The following is a 22,061-nucleotide window of genomic DNA, read 5'->3' as shown; positions in this document are numbered from 1 at the left end:
TCATTAGGCAATTTGCCTGTTGTGGCCTTTGTGTTTGTATTTGAAAAATCTTGAAAAAAGTTAATAATTCTAAAATATGTACCAAAAATGAAAAAAAAAAAAAATGTTAAAAAAATCACTGCAAAATAAAGCCAGATATGTTTCTAAAATTCATATTTTCCATTTGTTAGTGCATATTTATTTACAAAAAAATATCCTCGCATATGCATATACTGCCAATGCAAATAACTTCTAAATATTTTTTATTTAAGAATTTTCAATTTCTAGTTAGTTGGGGCTGTTCAGTAACCAAATAACAGTGAAAAAGAATTTCAAGACTATTTTCTAAAATAATTGAATATTTTTGACTCTAACACTGAAACAGTTGATAGTTGATATTTGGGGGTGGGGGGGGGAGAGAGAGAGAGAGAGAGAGAGAGAGAAAGGAAAAAAAATCCTAACTGCAGGAAAAAACCAGATGTCATTTGAAAAACTACGAAAAAGTGATTGAGCTTCACTAAACCTTCATAAATATGCACTTATTCTGAAAATTCTTTGATTTTATGCATTTATATGCATTAATGCTGGAAAAGGCCAAAATATGGGCTCTATAATTATATTTACATTTTTTTAATGCTGCATATTATGTGACCATATTCAGAAGCATGTGGGTCATTTACAGATTATTAAATATTAATACTATGAAATCTATAACTGTGCTAGATTTTCACATGCACCCAAAAGGTCAAGATATCTAACAATGGAAAATACAATGGTTGTTTTAATTTTTTGTTGTGTATGAAAAATAGAGATAATTACAAACCTGCGGATCATCATCACTCATGAGTGAACCATCAGATTGGTTTTCCAACAGCAAATTCATAACCTCACTTGCATCACTAAGAAACTGAACAATATAAAAGTGTGTAAATGTATAACATGTTTTCTTACATTAAAATCTTATTTACATAACAATATTCAAAATATAGAAAAGCCTGTGGGTCTCTAAAATAAATTTATTTCAGTAAGTTGAACATAAATTTAATGATACTGGTAGGGGTTTTTTCATTCTAAGCTTGAATGTTAGCATTTATAAAGAATTAATTTTATTTTCTTCAAATATCAATTTCAATATCACACATATTATGAAAAAAAAGGAAAACTTTGTCAAATCAAAAGTTTTTGTCAGAATGCATTATATGAGCATATGAATTATCGGATTAAAGTGATGCCACACATACTATAAGAAATATCACAGCTTGTATGGTATCTGAATTATAGCTTGCAAGTCTAAAGAAATAATTACTTGGAACTGTGCACATTAGTGTTCATTTTTATTCATAACCAATTTTTGATTTATCTGTGTTTTGAATGTAAGAGCGTAAACATGTATATGTGTAGAAACGAATGGGATAAAAATTTTATAAAAACACACAAACCTTTTCTCTCCCCACTGCAAGACCTATGAGACTCACACACTCAATAGTTTTCCCTCGCAATAGTTTCATCTCAGGAGTGTTTCCATTTTTTATGATATATTTCAAGCAAGGCATAAACCTATTTAAAAGGAAGATAAAAAGAAAAAACACACTTTTACATTTAAAACTGTTTTGAAATATAAAGAAAATATATAAAAAATAGACTTTTAACTTCAATACAAGTAATACTCTTCAACAGTGTATAAAACATTTCCTCACACAAATTTCACGATTAAAGATAAAAATATTTATAAGATAGACCCTAATGAAATTTACATGTCATAGTAGTTGATAAATTTCTCTTCTGCAGCATCTGCAACAGCGGCAAGTGTTACCACCATCTGCTCCAGAACCAATTTTGTACCCTTTTCTATGAGCTGCAAATTAAAATGTATATCAGCTAATATAGAAGGGAAAAAATGAACATCGTGTGAATGAGCAATTAAATAGAACAGTTTTCAGAGTAGTAATAACAAAATTGTTAACACCAATGCATCAAATTTTCTAAATTGATGTATTGGTTCTCAGGGTGTACAAAGTATGCCAAATTTTGACACAGTAGCTACCTAAATTTTGATAAACTTAAAATCTTATGAGCAAAATGATTCAATTATCATTGAATCAAACCCATGCATATTCTTTCTATTAAAATCAAAAGGTCTAGAAATTCCCCCAATTGTTTCAAATACAACAGCTGGAGTATGCCAGGAAACAGTATGTACTTATAGTTATGAATAGAAGAGGTGCAGTGTAATTAACTTTGATTTATAACTACAAATTTTTTTTCCAATTTTATTAATTACCTTGAAAGTGACAAAGAAAGAGAGAAAAAAATTTACATTTCACTAATTCACTTAGAACACAGTGAATACTATCAATTTAAGTGTAAAAATAATTACAGTAGACTTGATAATCTGGCCCCATCCAGTCATCCAGCGTTTTTAGGTGGGTTTTCTTCAAACATAGAAAAGGAAAACATGTTACTGCACAGAAGTTTATATTATTTAAATGGGCTTTATCAATTAACTCACAGTACTCCTGTGATTTCTGTAATCAAGCGCACACTGGTCCAATTTCTGCTGGATTAGTGGCAGTCTACTGCACTTTAACCCAGTACATGAAAGCAAGTTCAGCTATTAAGCCAATATCTGACCTATTTGTAGATTTTATCTGAACCACAAAGAAATTTATGAAATTTTTCACTGTTTCAAAATATGATATACATCATTAAATTAAACATAGTGCTATGTGCATACAAAATTAGGTAAACCACGAACATGGATTGGCATTCATTAGGCCTGGAATCCAGCTTGGTCTAATTTTGCCCAACCCGGAAAAACCCACCAAAAACTACACTTACTCGCGAACAGTATGCTTTCTAATGGTGTTATTGCAATGTCATACTCTATCTTGAGAGAAATACATTAATTACACACAGCGTTTTTCAACCTTTTCTGACTCGCTGAGCCCATTTCAGTGTATAATTTCTATGGCAGAGCCCTTTTTAGTATATTATTTATATGGCGGTACCCTTCAGGCCTTTTTTATCAAATTGATTTATTTTATTAATCTTGAGTGGCCACGGAGCCCCTGGGAAGTGCACACGGAGCACCGGTTAAGAATCACTGCATTAACAAATCCATATATTCAACGCATGCATGATTACAGGGGTTAGAGAAAAACCCTTGTAAAAAACTCGTCATAAACCCTTTATCATAATAAGATGCGAAATAATTTGTTCCAAAATTTTCTGTAATTTTCTCTCCCCAAAATTTTTTGTAATGACCCACCACTGATATAATAATTCAATAAATAATTGCCATGCATTGCCAGGTCTGTTGTATTTATGTATGCTATAGCATATACAACTTGCTTTTCTCATGCTGCAGTATCATAAATCCAAAACCCTAAAAAAACCTGGGTTTTTGCCAACCCTGCCCGAAATACACACACTACTGAGACTGAGTAGGTATGCCACTTTCAAGCATACGCAGCCATTGAGCTTATCATTAACAACCGATGTGCTTATAATTTCACCCATTTACTCAAATGTTACCAATTTGATTATTGGTTGCATATGCTTGAAAGTGGCATACTTTTAGGTTACTTAGTAGCATGTGTATTACAGGCCTTAAGACACCTCTTGGAATAACAAGCATGTTTGTATATATTGATTCTATAAGCGTTGTTCTTTTAGATTTGTTCCACACAATAGTTTTCTCCTACTACTGCAGTATATATATATTGATATATTCAGACTCAAAAGATGAATAAACTGTTTATTCAACGCAGTGATATATATATTGCATGATTTCAAATAATGGGGGAAAAATATATGTGCATCTTTATGTGTGCTCAAACTTTTTGGCTTGTAGGCCATATTTTCCGCAGAGAGAGAGAGAGAGAGAGAGAGGAGTACTTTTTCCTATAACCTCAGAAAAGATAAAAATCCTACTCTATCCATAAAAAAAGTAATGCAGCCTGTTTTCCAATTCATGGAAAAGAAGGAGTTTGAGGGAGGGGGTACCCAATACTAAAAATTTATTAGAAAATTACACAATTATAACCAGAAAAGTAATTGCTGCATGAGAAAAGAGGAGATATAGTTGACTTTGAAAAAAGAAAACATTTTCAATAACAGTTTCTTTTGTATTTTCTGACATTTTTGCGCCACCGCAATGTTTCATCTAAAATTAAACATGCCGGCCCACAACTAGACTTCGTCCCGAGCCAAAGCCCCTCCCCCCCAGAAAATTTTCGTTTACTCACTTGGCATAATAACTCTTTCAAGCCTGCCTTGGGGAAACGAAAAAGCCCATTATAGCCCTGGAAATATGATTTCACTCACTGGGACACAGAATCCCCCAATCACATGAAAACATCAAAAATATTTATTAGAATTCAAAAAATTCATTAGAAGAATGTCAAAGTGTTGACAATCTACCGATATTCATAACTCTAAATTTGATATTCTAGTCACCTGGATATAGAATAATATTGCACTAGAATCAAGTACAATATTATTTTTTGTTGAAAATCCTTAAAATTCCAGACTCTGAATAATACAACAATAGAAAGTAATATTATAATTCAAACATTGTAAACCTTCGAAGACACTCAACCATTGGAAAAATTATAGTCTATTATTATAACTATCGTAACATTGTGAATTTCAATTTTTGGCACAAGTTCATTTAGAAAAAATTTGGTCTTAATTCAAAAAATAATAAAATGCTATGTAATTCATAAAAACATAAAAGGTTAAAAGATGGCATGTAAATTTTGGAAAAATAATTGTCTATCAAATGGATGCTAAAGGATTGAGGTACTGCTCAGTATACTGCATAATAGTTACAGGTGGCTTCAGATGTCATTTTGACATATAAGCCACTTCAGTAAAACTGCCACAGAAGCTCTCAGTGGTGTTCTACTCGTTCTCATCGCAGGAATTTTTGGCCACTGGTTCTGTGGAGTGATGCCGAACAATGAACTATCTATGATTTCTAATGTGGACCAGTTTGTGACACAGGCAGGAAAACGTCCATATTAGTGATGCAATAAAAAAAAAACACATTTTTAGAAGCAAAAGCATATAATCCTATTAATTTGCTAAAATCATACTAAATTCGATAAAATCAACAGTTGGTAGGTATGGAGTATGATTGGATAAGATATTAAGGAGGCGCCTACTCATTACATCAGCGGTTCTCAACCGGTGCTTCGCGGAACCCTTGGGGCTCCTTTTGAAAGATTTAAAAAAACTGTAAAATTTGAGAAAATATAAATATTTTTAAATAGTAAAAATGAACAGTAACTTTGATGGATAAATAAAATTGGGCCTACGGGGCTTTACACAGACTTTTTTACTAAAGAGGGCTCTGCTAGTCAAAAAAGGTTGAGAACCGCTGCATTACATACTGGAAGACAGTAAGCATGCATCATTTTTGGAACTGTGGATACAGCCCAGCTTTTGTTCATTTTAGAAGAATTAATTGCAATAAAAAATTTTAATCTTATTAATTTTATGATAGAATTAATGTATTATCGTGGATCAATTAATTAATCAAATTTCACGAATTCGTGGTTTGCAAATAGAAAATAAAGAGTGATGATAAAGTTCTTACTTCTTTGAATTTCACCGTTAGCACAGATTCAAGCCTCTTGACAATACTGTCAAGGTATGCTGATAAAATATTCTTAGGACATTCTTCAAAGAAATTCACTAATGCTGCACCTGAATGTGCTTGGACTCTTGGGCTTGATTCATCACCGAGGATATTAAGCAATCCAGGAATAACCTATACGTAAGAATTGTTAATTTTGTGCATGCATTTTTGTTTTTAATGCATGTAATTATCATTAATAAGTATGCTTGTGTACATATGTAAAATAATAACTTGGTGAATGTCACAGAACTTTCAGCACATACATTATACAATTATGCAAACAATTAGGCTCATCTGAGAAATAAAAGCAATGAAACCAAAAAGACAAAAGAATTGAGGAAAAATACAGTCATCAAAACTGAGCATATTTAGAATCTTTGAAAAAAACTATTCTGCAAATTTGTCAAGCTCAGATATCTTATGCTTGTTTCATGAATTCCAATTTTTTTTTTTTTTTAAGTAGCAATAAGTTGTTCTGTGATTAACAATTGATTACAATACCTGTTATTATTAATTATTGGTAATAATTAAAAGTGAAATTTTTGAAACAAAATTTTAGTGTGCCGTGAGATAAGAAAAGTTGAAAAGGACTGCAATAGATAAACAAGATAGATTGAGACAAATTTCCTTACTTTTTCGTGAAATTTTTTCTGAAATACAGGGCCAAAATCTGTTGCCATCTGACCAAGAGCATTGCAAGCTGCATATCTGACTCTAGGATGCTGAAAATTGAGAATGAGTGAAGACACATAAGTAAGCAGATCAAAAAATGTAAATAACTACACTAGTTACATAAAATCTAAAACAAAGCTACTGGTCATTACAGGGTCATTTAGATATGTCAAGACTCCATCTACAATCTGGGGAAGAATTGGCTCCATCTGTCTGATACAACCCTCACCAATTGCTGATATTGCCATGAGAGCAGCATGCCTCTGTTTCCAGTCAGCTGAAATACAGGGAAATCAAATCACTCTTTAAAACACAAAACATTGATGGGTGACTTTTACTGCCAATAAGAGCATTGACTGTTAAGGTAAAGAAACACCAATACAGTGAACATCGATCCATATAACGATGCTATCAATAACCATAATCATAATAATATCAATATTTTATTCAGGAGGCTGCTCCATGATGATAATACACATTAAATAAGACTATGTTTAAGGATAAATCCCTTCTTCTGCCATTTGAAAATCATAAAGTAGGGATTTCACAGTATATGGGAAAATATTAGTAAACTTTAATTAAGTGTTAACTCTTTTACAGAAGGTTTTTTCCCTCAAAATAGACTCATCCAAGTCTCCACTAAACTTTTATCTTCTTTTTACTCTTTTTCTCCTCACCCTTCTACGAGACCTAGACTTGTTTTTCAGGTTTTTGCCACTGATGAGATATTTTTCATTTTCTTCCTCATGATCTAGAAAAGGTCTTTCATAGAACCAAGTCCATAATTTCAATTTTAAGAGTAAAATGTTTTCAATCATTTCAAAGAGTTTGAAAAAAAATTCAAAACTTTTTTCCCCTTTATGTTAATGTTAATATATGAATAATTCTCATTCCCTTTTGGTGCAAAGTATAGATTAGACAAAATTATCATTATTTTTTATAAAATTTCAAAACAGAAAGGTTAAAACAATACTACTTACTACTGCTTAACATGTGTGAAACATTAGTCATCACTAATGGCAGAACTGTCTTCCCACCGAGTCCACAAGCAAGTCTATCAATTGATGATTCACCAATAACTGGATTGCTACAAAGGGAGAAAAACAAGAAAACAAATAATGTCATAAACAACCGTTTCAACATAATTAATCAAGGAAACATAACTATTTAACTATTGATGCTGATACAAACTTTGGAAAGAAAAGGTGGTCATTTTGACTGAGAATCAAACCCCAGTCTTCTTGCAACCGGGCCAGCACACAAACCAATACATACTAGAGACCAGTGTTATCCAAAAAAAAACTATTTTGAAGAGTAATTTCATTCCTCTTCAAAATTTTGAGGGGTAATTTTATGGAAAGGTTTTTTTTCTTGTTTTCATGAGTTATTTCTTTATTTTTCTTTTAAAAAAATCTAAAATTTGAAATAATACATTTTTTGAAACAAAATTTGGAGGAGTAAAACCGAATCTTGATGCGTATTGGTTTATACTGCCAGAGACATAACTTTTCTTTCCTTGTAACATGTACAGTATTGTGTTGCTTGATCTTTTCCCATTCCCGAGAGAGAGAAGAGGATGCTACCAACTTTTTTTTTCCAAAGTTCGTCTCAGCATTAATATGAAGAAAGCCTCTATCCTTGATATGTTGTGAGCTGAGAAAAAGCATCTATCTCAATTGTCACCTGGCAGTTGAGTGGTTAGAGAGCTAGCTCTGACTGTGCAGGTCTGGGTTCAAATCCTGGTTCGGGCATGGATATTTACTAACACTGACAAATTCTCTGGACAGATCGTATGGATCTCTTGGGAATATGTGAGGATCACGTTCTTATTTAAAATAAAAAAAATTATAATTCCATTGATACTTATCTAATAATTAAATATAATAATGAAAAAAAAGTTATCGCACCTGTCATTATCTTCATCTTCGTCATCATCAGCTAGGTTCCAGTTCTCATCATCATCTAAATCAACCATCATTTTCAAGACATATGGAACTAGGAAAAAAAAATTTTTAATGAGAAAAATGTATATAATATAGCAGGCCACTGTACCACAATATTTCTGGAGTAAAATTATAATACAAACAATAACTCATACATCAAATTACCAATTGAATGGGTGTCTGGAAAAACAGCATGTTAAATTTTTTTCCTGAAACTTTTTTTTTTTATAGAAAGTAAAATGTGATGTGGAAAAATCTCCTAATGGTTTCAGTGGTAACTTTTTAAAAGTTGAAAAGTGGAAGAAGTGCATATACATGATTTCCACAGCAACTGCAACCTTGAAATGAGATGCCTTTAGTTTCTGGAATTTTCTGTAAAACTTTAAGATTGTAACATATGCCATTCTTCCAGACTATAGAATTACTATACTTGAGTAAAAGAAGTTCATTCAAATGAACTCCCCAAATCAGATCATGAAGAATTTTCATAGCTCAGGGGTGCAAGTGCCCCTCATCCATTTTGGAGCAGCAAATTTCATTTTCGGAGCAGCAATTTTGAAAATGGAGCAGAACTAAACATGAACTATATCTGCGATATAAGGAGTAATTTTTCTGTGAAATGCCCATAGTTTTGCTAAAAATGGTTGAAACAAATAACTCTAAATAAATTTCCTTCACAAATTAAAATTCATTAAAATTTTTTCTGAATTATCTTATCTGTCACTAATAAAACATACATTAGTGAAATGATGAATAAAAATTATTAGACTCTTTTCAAATTAAGCAACATGCATACTGAAAACCTAGACAGCAAGAATTTCTGTAGCTTGAACACCAAAATCTTATTCATCCTGATATAGCAAAAAAAGTGCGTGCAGAATATAATAAGAGTTTCCGTGAAAAATTGGCTTCTCACAGAATTTAAAGGAATTATTAAATTTAAAAGCAAAATGCAGAAAACGAGAAAAATATAAATACCTTATTTACTTAAACAATTTCTCAACCTAAAATAGCATGTTAATAGATTACGAATCACGAGTCGTTTTGAGAAGTACAGTATCTCAATGACAATTTTTTTCCAATTTTTTATGCCCTTGAACATAAGATTTTGTATGTCTTATTCCATTAAAGCATTGGATGGACAGATTTTTCAATGTTCAAACAGACTTTCTTTATTTGTTAACAATGAACTCTCTTTCACTGTCACCATATGCTGAAGATAAAAAAGCCTTCACCAAAACTGGCAAAATTTTGAACTTTGGGCTGCTTTCAAAGTTACGAAGTTTGAATATGTCTGCCCAATATCTATCTCTCTATTCTCTGAACTGATTTCACTTCTTGTAATTATTTGCATTGTAGTGCAACCCATTCATCACACATAATCAATAGTTCTGTTGGTGATACAATATTAAGCAACATTCCAGCAATACGTGAGGGAGTAATGTACCATCCCAGCAATGCACGAGAGGGAGTGCAAATAACAAGAAAGGGTGCAAACATTTCATTCTCTCCAACAACATGTTTTGGAAAGGTAGGACATTAATATAAAAAAGGTATCTCACAGAAGTTATGTAAAATGAACACATGCTCCTAGTACAAACTCCTTTCTCTGACTATTGTTAAGAGCATGCCCCTCCCCCACCAATGAAGTGGCGGACCGTGCGGCCATATTGGGCGCCGCTCAAGCAGGGGTGCCCAATGGAGTTGAAAGGGTGGAAAAAGGTTTGTCCACCAAAAAAACGTGGTCCAAACGTGGTCCGTAACGCCAAAAAAAAGGTTCTGCATGGGTAGAAAATTTTTTCCCTCGAGCCGGCCCTGATCACCAAATCCGGTTTTTCGCGATGTGAAATTGTTACGATCGGCAACCGCCGACGATAACCACACGACCTCATAGTGGCTAGATGACAAAACTATGAATATATTAGCTGGATCCTATTTTTTCCCAAAGATCTCCGAAAAATTTCGGTAATTTAAACGAGTAAACCAATCCTCTTTTCGATGTATGCCGTCTTTGAACGCCGGTTGGCAGCAGCGAAATTACTGTTATTTTCAGTATATAACCTATAACCAGCAGGAGAAAAAACCGTCTCCGAAATCGGAAAATTTGGCATATTCATTCAAGGACTTTGATAGCCCGCCGGTTATACCAATAACAGTACAGGACTTAATACTTCAAGGTAGTATAACTACTTTCCAAGGTCACGAGATAACGTGATTGTGGTAGATGGTGGGAAGTGAAAAAAAATGAAGTTTCTCCCGCCCCCCGCATCTTTTTCCGTGTCTCGGAAAGAACGCGTCCCGTGATCAAAATGTTCATATTTCTTTTTCCTAAATTAAGGGTATTTGACGTACAACAGTGCATTAGCGGTACCTCCGCGAACCACAAACAAGAATTGGCGCAAATGCGCAGGGATTCGGCGCCATGGCGCACCGTGTAGCAAGAGAACCATTTCGGCGCAGTTTGGCGCAGCTCTTGCACCCCTGATAGCTCTTTCTCATTTACCAAAAATCAAGTACCTAATATATTGATGGTTTTCATGCCAAGTTTCCGCACCATTCCTGGGGCACTTTCTGATAGAGTGACTACAACCTCTAGTGCTAAATGACTGCATTCCTCGGGACAACTTTCATCAGATAAAACCTGTAAAGGAAATAGATATGCATTTCAATATAGAATTTTTGTGTTTAAAAGTTGCTGTAAATCACATTTTACAGACCATCATCTTACAACAGCCGACTCCTGTTTTTACAAACTGCAGTTTTTATGAACTAATCTTCCAATCCCAAAAAATAAGTTCCTTTAAATGACTTTCCCATTTACGAATTATTTTTTTCACATCTGTACGATTTGTAAACACGAGTGTTGACTGTATCAATAAATTGCTATATGATCACAATTTGTACGATTATTTATTCCAGATTATTTATTGTATATATGTATATCATTGTTATTTTCACATAAATTAATAAATTTCCGGATACACCCATCCCCCGGGAAAGCTTCGATGTCTCTCTGAGATGGGAAGCGGGGTGTGTCCGGTCCTTCAATGTTCAATGTATCAATAAATTACCAACAGTGAGCACTGATTAATGGATCCTTCTTTAATGCCTGTTCATATAGCAATAGTGCAGATTATTCCCCCCTTCCCCCCCCCCCCCATCTTTCTTTATGGACTTTCTCTCTAGAACGATATATCAATTTATATTCGAGGATAAAAAAATCCAAAAACATTTTGAAAATTCCAAAAGAAATAAATTATTGAGTCTGAAAGGGTTATTCCAGAGGTCCACGAACCTGTTGAGAGTCCTCGGCAAGATTTCAGGAAAAGTGGTTTGGGGCCTGTGAGCCTCATGATAAAATAAAATTATTTTCATATAGTTATATACCTAATATTCTGTGAAGAGATCAGCGGACTCTGGACAAAGGGTCAGGTAAACACAAAAGGTTAAAGGAACACCCTTGGCTTAATCGATTCCAAGAATTATATGGTGTTGTTTTCTGTGCAATCAGTGGGGAAATTATTACTACCACTAAGTGAAAGTAATAAGTTTCTACTTTTAAGGATATCAAAACTGTGTGTGTGGGTGGGGAACAACCAAAACTACATCCTGTCTTATTGATAAATTTTATAATTTCATTTACAAATGGCAGGTACAATGTGACAACTTAATGCAAAGTATACGCCAAAGATTTCTTACAAACTTTTGTTTTTACATTCTTATAACTTTTTTATCTTATTAACATATACACTTTGTTTAGTGACTCCAGATTATGCAGATTAAGCACAGCATCTATTTGAAGACTTCAGCATATCTGGTTATTACCCCGGAAATGACCTATCAGTTAGAAATTCTTTGGAATATGGACTGGGTCGCTGTTTCGGTTAGTAAGTAAGTAAACCTCCTTTTGAATGCCAGTTTGGGTGCTTACATTTTTAGCTAGCTGCTCAAAATCAGCTTCAAATTCAATTCCCAATTTAATTAATTTGAATGAATAAAAAACTATCACACACTGAAAGAAGATGCGGAATCTTCTAATGTTGATTGAACTTATCAAATGCATTTTCTTCAAATGAGTTTGATTATATTTTTCGATAAAAAGTCATAGTTTGTTTGTAGGAAAGATTTGATATCAAATGGAAAGGTAAAATTACAAATATTGTACCTTGAAACACAATTGGAAGAAACTGTCAAGTTGCGCTCTGAAAAAATTTGGACAAACTTCTGCCATTTCAACAATGCTTTTCATAAGATTTTCTAACTCTTCATCTTGTTTGTCAATGACCATACTTAGAATCTGAAAATTAAAAAAAAAAAATACCCCATTAAATGATGACTGTACCATTAAAAAAAAAAAAAAACCCAGTAAATACTAATTTTCAGCAAGTGTAAACTAAGAGATACAGGGGAAAAGTTTCCAATGGGAAATTCACTTTACAAAATATCAGGGATCTGCAATGCTAAAATTAAGTTTTTGGGTGTTTATATATGCCATTGGAGTTTGAACTTATTTTTGAATATTTTTAAACTAACTTGAAAAAACTAAAAAAAACACAAATAGACATTGAAATTATGATTTTCAATGAGAATCAAACTTACTATTTAAATTTAATTACAAATGATTAACATACATTTGAAAGAACCATCTTAATTTTCTCATGAATGTACACGATGTCAACAAAATAAATAACCAGTTTCAAAGAAACCATAATTTTTTTTAATACTCAGATGCCAAGCAATTTAACTGATACGTCTGAGAAAAAAACTAATGAAAGTAAACAATTTCTATTTGAAAAAAAGAACCTTAAGAAAAACGGAACTCATACAGCCTGGCTGCAAATAATCAGAATGCTAAACTTGATTTCTGAATTATGAAGGTGATTCTTGATTGATACTTACAAAACACATGTGCATAATGAAATGAAATAGTATTGAGATGTGGATCCACAATGAGCAGTTTTGAATCCCCATTAACGAAAGTTGATAAAGATTAAAATGATAAATTCATTCCGAAAAATCAATAAAATTCAATATATGAGAATTAGGTATACCTGTAAAATTGGAGGAAGGCAGTCTATAAAGTGTTTATAGACATGAAGTTCTTTTTCATTTGATACAATGAAAGATGCTAAGGCCTTGACAGCAACAAATCTGACCTGCAGAGAGAAAGGGGAAAAAAGCAAACACATACATATATCATAGCTGCCAACTTCAGAGAATGAGAATTCGGGAGGTTTCTGATCAGATCCAAATTCCATACAGAAATAAATGTAAAAGGGATCTTTTAAACAGTTTAGGGATTTTTCATTAGTAAAGGCAAATTTTAAGGATATTTTCCTGTTGCAAAAACTGTGACACCATGCAAGCCATCGCTAATCATGGCCAACCAGTAGGTTGGGTTCTCTCAAAAATAAAATCTTGCAAACCAAAACAATCTCTGTCGGGCCTGAGACGGGACATATGAATAAAGCAGATAAGTGAAATTGTGCCAATTTTAGATTTCGAAAGGCAGGATTAACACTTGCTGATCGCCGATTTTTGTGTTTTCTCCCCCAAAACAATTTTTTTTTTGATAAAATGGCAACAATTCACACAATGCTTATGAAGCAGCATTTTTTTTTATCAGGTAAATTATTGGGGAATAATTTTACCCTAAATGTAGGGATTTTTTTACAATCACAGGCAAAATTTGGGAGATAAAAGAATTTTTCGGAAGTCCAGAATAGAGTAGAAACTTGGAAGCCTCCCGAAAAATCCAGGAGACTTGGCAGCTACGATATATTATCAATAATACATATAATGTATACTATTAATGAATATTAAATATATCATATCATAAATATTAAATCATTTACTGATTGGGGGTTCTCTTCTCCAAGACACTGGAATAGCATCTGCTGGATAACGCCCATGTAACGAGGCTGCAAGTTACCAAATATTCCTGGAACTGCCCTGTATAAGTGATAGAAAATTTGTTTGAACACATATGCAAACACACATTCTGCAATGTTTCAGTACATTTACTAATGCTAATATAATTGAACACAGAATTATTGAAAATTTAATCTCAATGACATACATTAATATATAACACTGATGTTACTACCAAAAATTTGGGAAAGAATGAGTAAAAGTTCATTTTCATTTTATGAATGCACAGTATACTTTTATTCATTAAGGACCTGGCTATGACAAATTGGGTTCCAGAAACTAGGAAAGAAAATTTCACTCTATTCTGTCACAACTATGTCTTGTTTTGTGTATATATTCAAATGCAGGGCTTGATAAATCCACATCAATGCAAGCCGGAGAAAGAACATGACAAGTTCTTTCCCAACGAACCATAATAGATGGTGCCTTAATTTCAGACCCAACTATATCGGTATTAAGTTACTGAGTATGACCAGAGTTGGTGTGCAGTGAAGTAATAGTAGTAGGTTGCCACTGCTACTGGAAAATCGGTATTGTTGCCTGAAATGTTTTGTATGTGATTGCTAAATTGTAGTCTATGAATGGCACAAAATTTTGATTTCATGACTACTTCTCTTTAAATGTTAAAAGATAGAAAAAGTAAAAAATAAATTTTATTTAGGACAGTACTTCTTGAGAACAAAATTATGCTTAGCTCCTACATAACTGGTGCCTAAATCCCCTCTCCCCAAATCCATCAAACCCTGTTCACAAGGAATAAATGCACTGAAACAATCAATAATCCTATTATGATATCTTGTTTGCAGATTATACATTCCCAACCATGCTAGGCAATATTGGGAAGAGCACACTACCCACTGTGCCAGTGAGACTACTGATTATAGGAAGGAATTTTATCATTTTTTTCATGTCATTTTTCTGCACAAGCGGGATAATTAGACCGGGACCTACAATTTCTTGCAGATTCCGAATGGTGGCCTTTTTTTCTACTCACCGAGAGGTCTGTGCACTAACCCCCTTGCGGTAACAATATTTTTCTGTGGTCATGTCACCATTTCTGATGCACCCAGTGTTATGAAGGCTTCTGATGGAAATGAACCAGGTATAACATTTGCAACACCTCTAAAGAGGTTTTGATGCTTTAGGCACGTATCTTATCGACCTGGGCTACCGCGCCAATTATAGGAAGGAAATTATAGTAATTTAAGTGGGGTTCATACTGGACTTGTTCAATGGATAACAAAAGACTTTTTTCCCTGAATACTTACGCAAACATTAAAAGAGCAGCTTCTTTTAATAACACGTTTTGTGAAGTAGCGCTATCGAACAGAAATTTAAGGAACTCTGGCCAATGATTGTTGCCATCATCATCTGCAAAAGAAAAAAAAAAATTTGAGCACTTGCATCCACTTGGTAGATCATCACTTATTTATTGACTAAGGTGAAGAATTAAAAGATACAATTTTTGATTGATAGAATATTATCGTATATAGTCAAATTTATAAATCAATTTATTAACAAAAATACATGCAAGAAACTTTCAATCTGCTTATTTCTAATGTTATGCCAAGGCACTAAAAAAAGCTGTGATTACACTATAAAAGTTCTTTCATAACACTTGAAAAAATGCAACCAATAAGAGTATTGGTTATGTTTGGGCAAACGTAAACAAATACGCCTATTGGTTGTTTCAAGTTTTACAAAAGATCTTTATCAAACTTTACAGTTTAGTCTGGTTAAAAATGTTAAAATTTCTAAACCTAATTTAACCTTTTTACCAAACCCTTGTCAGGCTTACTAAAGCATTTGTTTCGTTATTTTCCCCAGAACTTTATTCCCCATATTCATTAGTTACAGACAGGAACTGCTGTCATATTTAATTGATATAAAGAGTTGACACATGGAATGGTGTTCTAAAATTATGTGAGCAAATAAAAGGGTTAACTTTTATGACTAAATTTCAAATTTAGAAATTCTGTTAAATCTTACAACAAATTTTAGCCAAAATAATAATAATAAAAGAAGAAAAAAAAAAATCACCAATGAAATTTCTGGCCAATTCAGCAATGGCATCACAAATTTTTCTTCTCAGATTTGGACTGATATCTTGCTGAACAGCAAGGATCAACTGATTACGAATCTGTTCTTTCATTTCACTGGAGAGCTTTCCAAAAGAGTTATCAAATTCACTGTAGAAAACTCGTCTGAGTAACACAGCTGCAAATGACGCAACCTTGGAAATAGGAAAAAAATTCATTATTTTTCACAAAAACTTAATGTTGCATTGGGAAACAGAAATTGAATCATGAGAGGATTAGTACAAGATGAAATCTCTCCTTTTGTTTTCGTGAATGGGTTTGATAATACATAGATCTATACATTGAGTGAAAGAGCAATACTATACCAGCCTTCCTTCATTGGTTCCAGGCATTGTTTTAAATTTGAATTAATAAAAGAAAAGTACCTATTTTTAAAAACTTAAAAATTGATTACCTTGAATTGAGAATTTTCGACTAGTACTCTTCCATTCCTCACCAATTTACTCATAGGCGTTGTTATTATAAACCTGTGGTAATTTATTTCCCTCAAAACTGTGATGAACACAAATTTTAACAGACTTTACTCACATTACGATAGAAAAAAAATTCACATTATGAGCAATGCAATGCCTATATTAGCAGGGCACGACAAATCACAAAAAAATCTAGGCACCAGAAAATTTTTTTAGGAGAGCCAAACTTCTTTTTTTCTAAATGAAAAATAGTTCCAAAAATATTTCTTTTAATTTCTCCAGGACATAGCAACCTTGTTCCATGTTAATAGACACGCTGATAGGAATTCCAAAAGTTGTGTTGAATCTCTTAAATTTAGTAACAACATAGAGAAAATTTTAGGCAAAAAAAATTTATCCAAATTTTTTAATCGCCATGGGACTTGTCAAATCCTTTATATTGGTCACAATTTTTAACAATTGATTGAGCTTGGAGTTATAGAATTTCGATTCATAGAAAATACATAGGAGTTAAATAATTCAAAAGCTACAAGAGTTTGACTGTCTTATAATAATTATGATTATAGGCTTGTTTTGCAACCCGAGAGCCACAAGATATTTAACAAACTTTAATTAAATGTCAAAACTTTCTGCCATTTTAAATTCAAAGAAAAAGATGAAAAATTACCTCATCAGTAGCTGGAGTTCCACCAAAATAATTGACAAGAAATAAAATCTTCTTCTCAGAAGGTATTTCATCATAAGCATTCTAAGGAAAAAATAATTACAAAAATTTTCTTCACATACAATGATAGTTAATGTAGATCATATCATACTTGTCTCTGAAAATTAGGAAACTTCAAATAAGAAAATCTCATGTTTATAAATTAAGACAAGCAGATTAAAACTTCAAATATGAACGGCTCCTGAAGGAGGCGTGAAGGCACATGTCCCCACTCCCCCGTAAATTTCAAGTCTATAATTTCATTTTTCCAATGGATTTGATACTAACTTAATACCATTGAATTTCTTTCTTTCCTTTGATAAATTAGAGAAGAAAAATTTTCTAAAGCAAATTAAAATAAAAAGTGTCCTGTAAAATATGAGCCATATGGTCAATGTTCAGTGACGCTTTCCATGCAGAGCTACGTATTCTTTCCTCTTTGAATGATACCCTTATATTATGAGCAGGGTTGGCAGGTTTTTGACAGTTTAAACCACGGTTTCCACTGTCACGTCAAAAACCGCAAATACTGCTTTTCAATATAAAAATTCCCGTTAAAAATACACACATCGATTGCATGTAATGTTTAAAGTTACTATATTTTACAAAGAATAAATACTTAATATGATTGTAAAAATATTTTCTGCTCTCTACAGAATTATTTTGGACAATATATGTGTATTTTTTCATGTAAAATATACAACTTGAATAGAGCATAACATAAAAGCTGAAGGAAAAACTATGGAACTATTTGATGTTTTTCAATTCAAGATCTTGACCTTCCAAAATTTCTTCAACTGCTTATACAGTATACATGTATTGATATAAATATAAATCATCTGCTGTACTCTTTTCATAACAGAGATAGATGTTTAAAAATTTTTGTTACACCATTTATGTATTGTTGATTTCTGTTATTAAATTTTCTAGATAATCTCACTGATACTTAAAACAATACCTTCATTGTGCATAACATTAGAATATAACTAGCAATAAAAATACTAAATTGGACTAAAATGTCCTTTAATTCAGCATCTCCTAGAGATAGAAGGCCTCTGTAGTCTGCTTGTGACGTCAGTAAGTAGTCCATTTTCCCTCAGAATATTCAGGGGAAATAAAATACCCTGCTCGTGCCAGTATCATCATTGTGAGGAAAAGAAATAATCGGGCTCAGGATTGGCGATTTCTATGCCCCACATCCAATCACTATGCGGTATTTGTGAGCCAATCAGGAAGATTCTACGCCAAAATAAGAAAAGAAATAGGATGCTGTCTTTCAAAATGTGGTGAACTTGCTAGGTAGTCTGAATGACGTTTATGGCAAACAGTGCTATCTTCTATCTATAGGAGGTGCTGGCTGATGGCGTATGATGCTTAAGAAAAGCTCCTAGAACTTATTCTAAGTGTAAAAGTAAGCATGACAACACTGACAACATGTTTTTGTCTGTTTTAATACTAAGTTTTTGAGGTCAAAATCCTAATCGTGTGATCTTCCACCACACATATTTTGAATAAAAAGCTCTATTTCACTTAGGAAATTGAACACAGGTGATCAACAGTTTAGATAAAATGGACCATAAACTTATATAACTGGTCTACATTCTCGCTGTCAAAAAATTAAAATTGCAAATTATAATTATCAGTTTTAATTATTGTAATAAATTAGTGTTTAAAAAATAAAACGTAATATACAAAAAAGTAAGTTCTTTATTACGTCATAAACCTATTTTGTTAAAAATAATATCAAAAAGCATTCATTTAAGTTTTTGATGGGTTTCGACAGTTTTTGATGGTGGGAGTGCCCACATGGTGCAGTGGTGTGATGCTCGTCTTCTACTATGAAGGTTGCCATCAAGGTCAATGGGTTCGAATACAGTCAAAAGAACATCAGAAAAGTCATTTTCCGCTTGAGCCTGGGGTGACCACCGATAGATGACGCCTTCATTTCCCACCCAACTCCACCAGTTAGAAATTGTCATATGGCGATATATGACTGGACTGGAGTTGGTGTGCAGTAAAGTAATAGTTTTTAACGGTTTAAACCAGTTTTTGACGCTTGTCACATCAAAAACTTCCAACCCTTATTATGAGATACCCTTAGTAAAGAAACACCAGAGAAGGAAGAAAGGGGATAGTTATAGCACAGGTTATTAAGCTCATTTTGGACGAGCTGAAATCTGCATCCCGAATACTGATGCTCTACTGGTTTTATATAGCTGAAATTATATTCAGTGAAAATGTTGGCTCAGAGAAATTGTGAAATCTAGATTAATGCGTCTATTCTGTGAGTGTTCTGGTAAAAGGGAACTCAAGTTTAACATCTGTTATTTCATTCAACACTCTACTAGACTGATGTACTCAAATTTTTAGGACCCAGTTTTGAACCCTACCAACAGCATAGCAGTGGAAGTGCTGTCTTAAGGCACGGCCCGGGGGCCTCACAAAAATGAGATCTTGTTGAAATTTTCGAGAATTTGTTTGGTAGGGCCTCTGAAAAATCAATTGGCTCGGGGGTCCATGATACTCTCAAGACGGCCCTGAGTAGTGGTTGCTCAATTTAATTTGGAAAAGTCTTTTCACAGACAGTACAAAATCACATTTACAACATTTAAAGATTTACTCGCAACACAACAAGCAAAACTTAACCTGACCTTATCTGCTTCCGAATTTTAAAGACAGATAGCAGCACTACTTAAACACATAACAAGTAATAGTCAGAGAAATTTATATTTTAGGATACCATTATTATCTACTGATTATTATTATTAAATTATTTAATGATCTTAGTAACACCAATCAAATGAAACATCAGTTGATATATATTTGCTCATGGCAACCACATCATGGAGCAAAGCCCCTAGGTTGAGATCTTTGGTGGGCCCCAAGCCAGACTTATCATGGGCCCTTCCATAGTGGATTTATAGCATGAAAGAACAAAAAAAGACGGTATTTGTCCTGAGCCCCAGCCGCCACCCTTGTGGGGGGGGGGGGGCCATGCTGGTGGCCTAACATTTCCCTCCTGTAATTCAAGTAGACTATCCATAGTTTAAACATACATTGAAAAAAAAAACCGTGTATGTATGCACCATAGGCGTACACAGAATTTTCTAGAGGGGGGGGTTCATATTTTTTTCCCCTTCTGAGGGGGGGGGGGTTTACTTTTTTTTCCAGCAAATTAACACTATAATCTTGGCTCGAGGGGGAGGGGGTTTAGAACCCCAAAACCCCCTTTGTGTACGCCAATGGTATGTGTACACATCATCATGTTATTTTAATGTAATTGACACATTGATAGCGTATCAATACAAACAATCGATCGAAATACATGTTGTTAGTTTTATGTCAACGAATTATCGAATGATCATTCAATTATTGGCAACATCACACTGATAATTAAAGCACATGGTGTTTAATAAAGTCTCATCCCTGACTGTTTCACAATGAGTCATCATCACGTTATATTTACCTCAGCTTTGCTGCGGACATCATTGTCAGTGCTGAGAAGATTCAATAACAAGCCATCGAATTGTTTGCACTCGTTTTCATTGATGTGAGCGACCATATTTTCCATAATAATAATAATAACAACAAAAAAAAGCGGCGTGTTCTGAACGAAACAATAATTTAGATACCGAAGAGCGGAGTATTAGCGCGCGCACTTTGCTGTGCGGCAAAAAAATAGAGAGAGAGAGAGGGCGAACGATGGTGATGAAGGTAATCGCCTAATTTCCACAATCGTTTTGAACCAGAAGAAAAAAAGATTTCGGTGGTTCTATCCAATCATGAACTTCTTATTTATCGACGATTACTTTCCGTCAAGAACGTCTTTTACAAGGATGACGTCACTCTCCGCTACCATACGAAGGTTTTTAACAACTAGCTGTTGCGAAGATATATTTCGGAAAGAGAGAAAATTCAACTGCCCCTGCGGGGAATCGAACCCACGTCCTTTCTCTTTCCGGGTGAACGCCCTAGACCACTAGACTACAGAGGCACCGAATGTCTCACCGACCACTAGACTACAAGCTCACGAATGAGCTTGGCCTGTCTGGTCCGGTCGTCCATGTACGGTCCCTTTCAGTGTACACGAGCTCCAAGGAAAGATTGAGAGATTCGGTGCCTCTGTAGTCTAGTGGTCTAGGGCGTTCACCCGGAAAGTGAAAGGACGTGGGTTCGATTGCCCGCAGGGGCAGTTCAGTTTTCTCTCTTTCCGAAATATATCTTCGCAACAGCCAGTTGTTAAAAACCTTCGTAAGAACGCCTTTGTGATTCGTTTATGTATCGAGATGACTGACATACTCTTGCATTTCATAGAAAGATTTTGATTTTTTTTTCAATGACTAATCCGATATTTCTGGAAATTTTGAAGCGCTTAGCTATAAGTAAAGTTTACTTAACTTTACTAAAGTTTACTTCACTTACTTTTTTCAAGGTAAAGTTTACTTATAGCTCAGTGTTTTGAAGATGCATTTTCAAGCATGCAAAATACGATTCAAGCACGATGACCATTTTCATCCTCAAACTTGGATTCCAAATACGTGAAATGAAGAACATTGTCAATTGTAGCCAAAAAAAGGTGCCAGTTTTGTGAAAAATGCAAAACTGCAACTTCATTGCTGAAAAATTGCCGATGGTGGGGGGGTTGAGAGGCATTGTTAAAACATCCATGAGATCTTT

The 22,061-nt window shown here is 33.7% G+C and overlaps 1 protein-coding gene across 1 annotated transcript in view; it reads right to left on the bottom strand.

The window, feature by feature from the left end:
* Nucleotides 1–21,076, bottom strand: part of Karybeta3 (karyopherin beta 3) — a 46,913-nt gene extending 25,837 nt beyond the window's left edge. The window contains exons 1-16 of the mRNA XM_089231191.1: nt 20,851–21,076; nt 17,349–17,429; nt 16,210–16,402; nt 15,438–15,540; nt 14,094–14,190; nt 13,290–13,394; nt 12,404–12,535; nt 10,756–10,879; nt 8,203–8,290; nt 7,276–7,382; nt 6,448–6,572; nt 6,256–6,345; nt 5,582–5,755; nt 1,734–1,834; nt 1,419–1,536; nt 803–886 (exon numbers count right to left, since the gene is read on the bottom strand). Coding sequence (XP_089087317.1) covers nt 803–886; nt 1,419–1,536; nt 1,734–1,834; nt 5,582–5,755; nt 6,256–6,345; nt 6,448–6,572; nt 7,276–7,382; nt 8,203–8,290; nt 10,756–10,879; nt 12,404–12,535; nt 13,290–13,394; nt 14,094–14,190; nt 15,438–15,540; nt 16,210–16,402; nt 17,349–17,429; nt 20,851–20,955 — 1,827 coding nt within the window. The 5' untranslated portion in view covers nt 20,956–21,076. The remainder of the gene's footprint in view (nt 1–802; nt 887–1,418; nt 1,537–1,733; nt 1,835–5,581; nt 5,756–6,255; nt 6,346–6,447; nt 6,573–7,275; nt 7,383–8,202; nt 8,291–10,755; nt 10,880–12,403; nt 12,536–13,289; nt 13,395–14,093; nt 14,191–15,437; nt 15,541–16,209; nt 16,403–17,348; nt 17,430–20,850) is intronic.
* Nucleotides 21,077–22,061: the final 985 nt, after the last annotated feature.

Source organism: Pholcus phalangioides, unplaced genomic scaffold, assembly GCF_987345545.1.
Source record: "Pholcus phalangioides strain wild (caught in Gottingen) unplaced genomic scaffold, Ppha-v1.0 ptg000001l_1, whole genome shotgun sequence".
In the NCBI taxonomy this organism is placed as follows: Eukaryota; Metazoa; Arthropoda; class Arachnida; order Araneae; family Pholcidae; genus Pholcus; species Pholcus phalangioides.
This window is presented reverse-complemented; position numbering and strand designations above follow the sequence as displayed.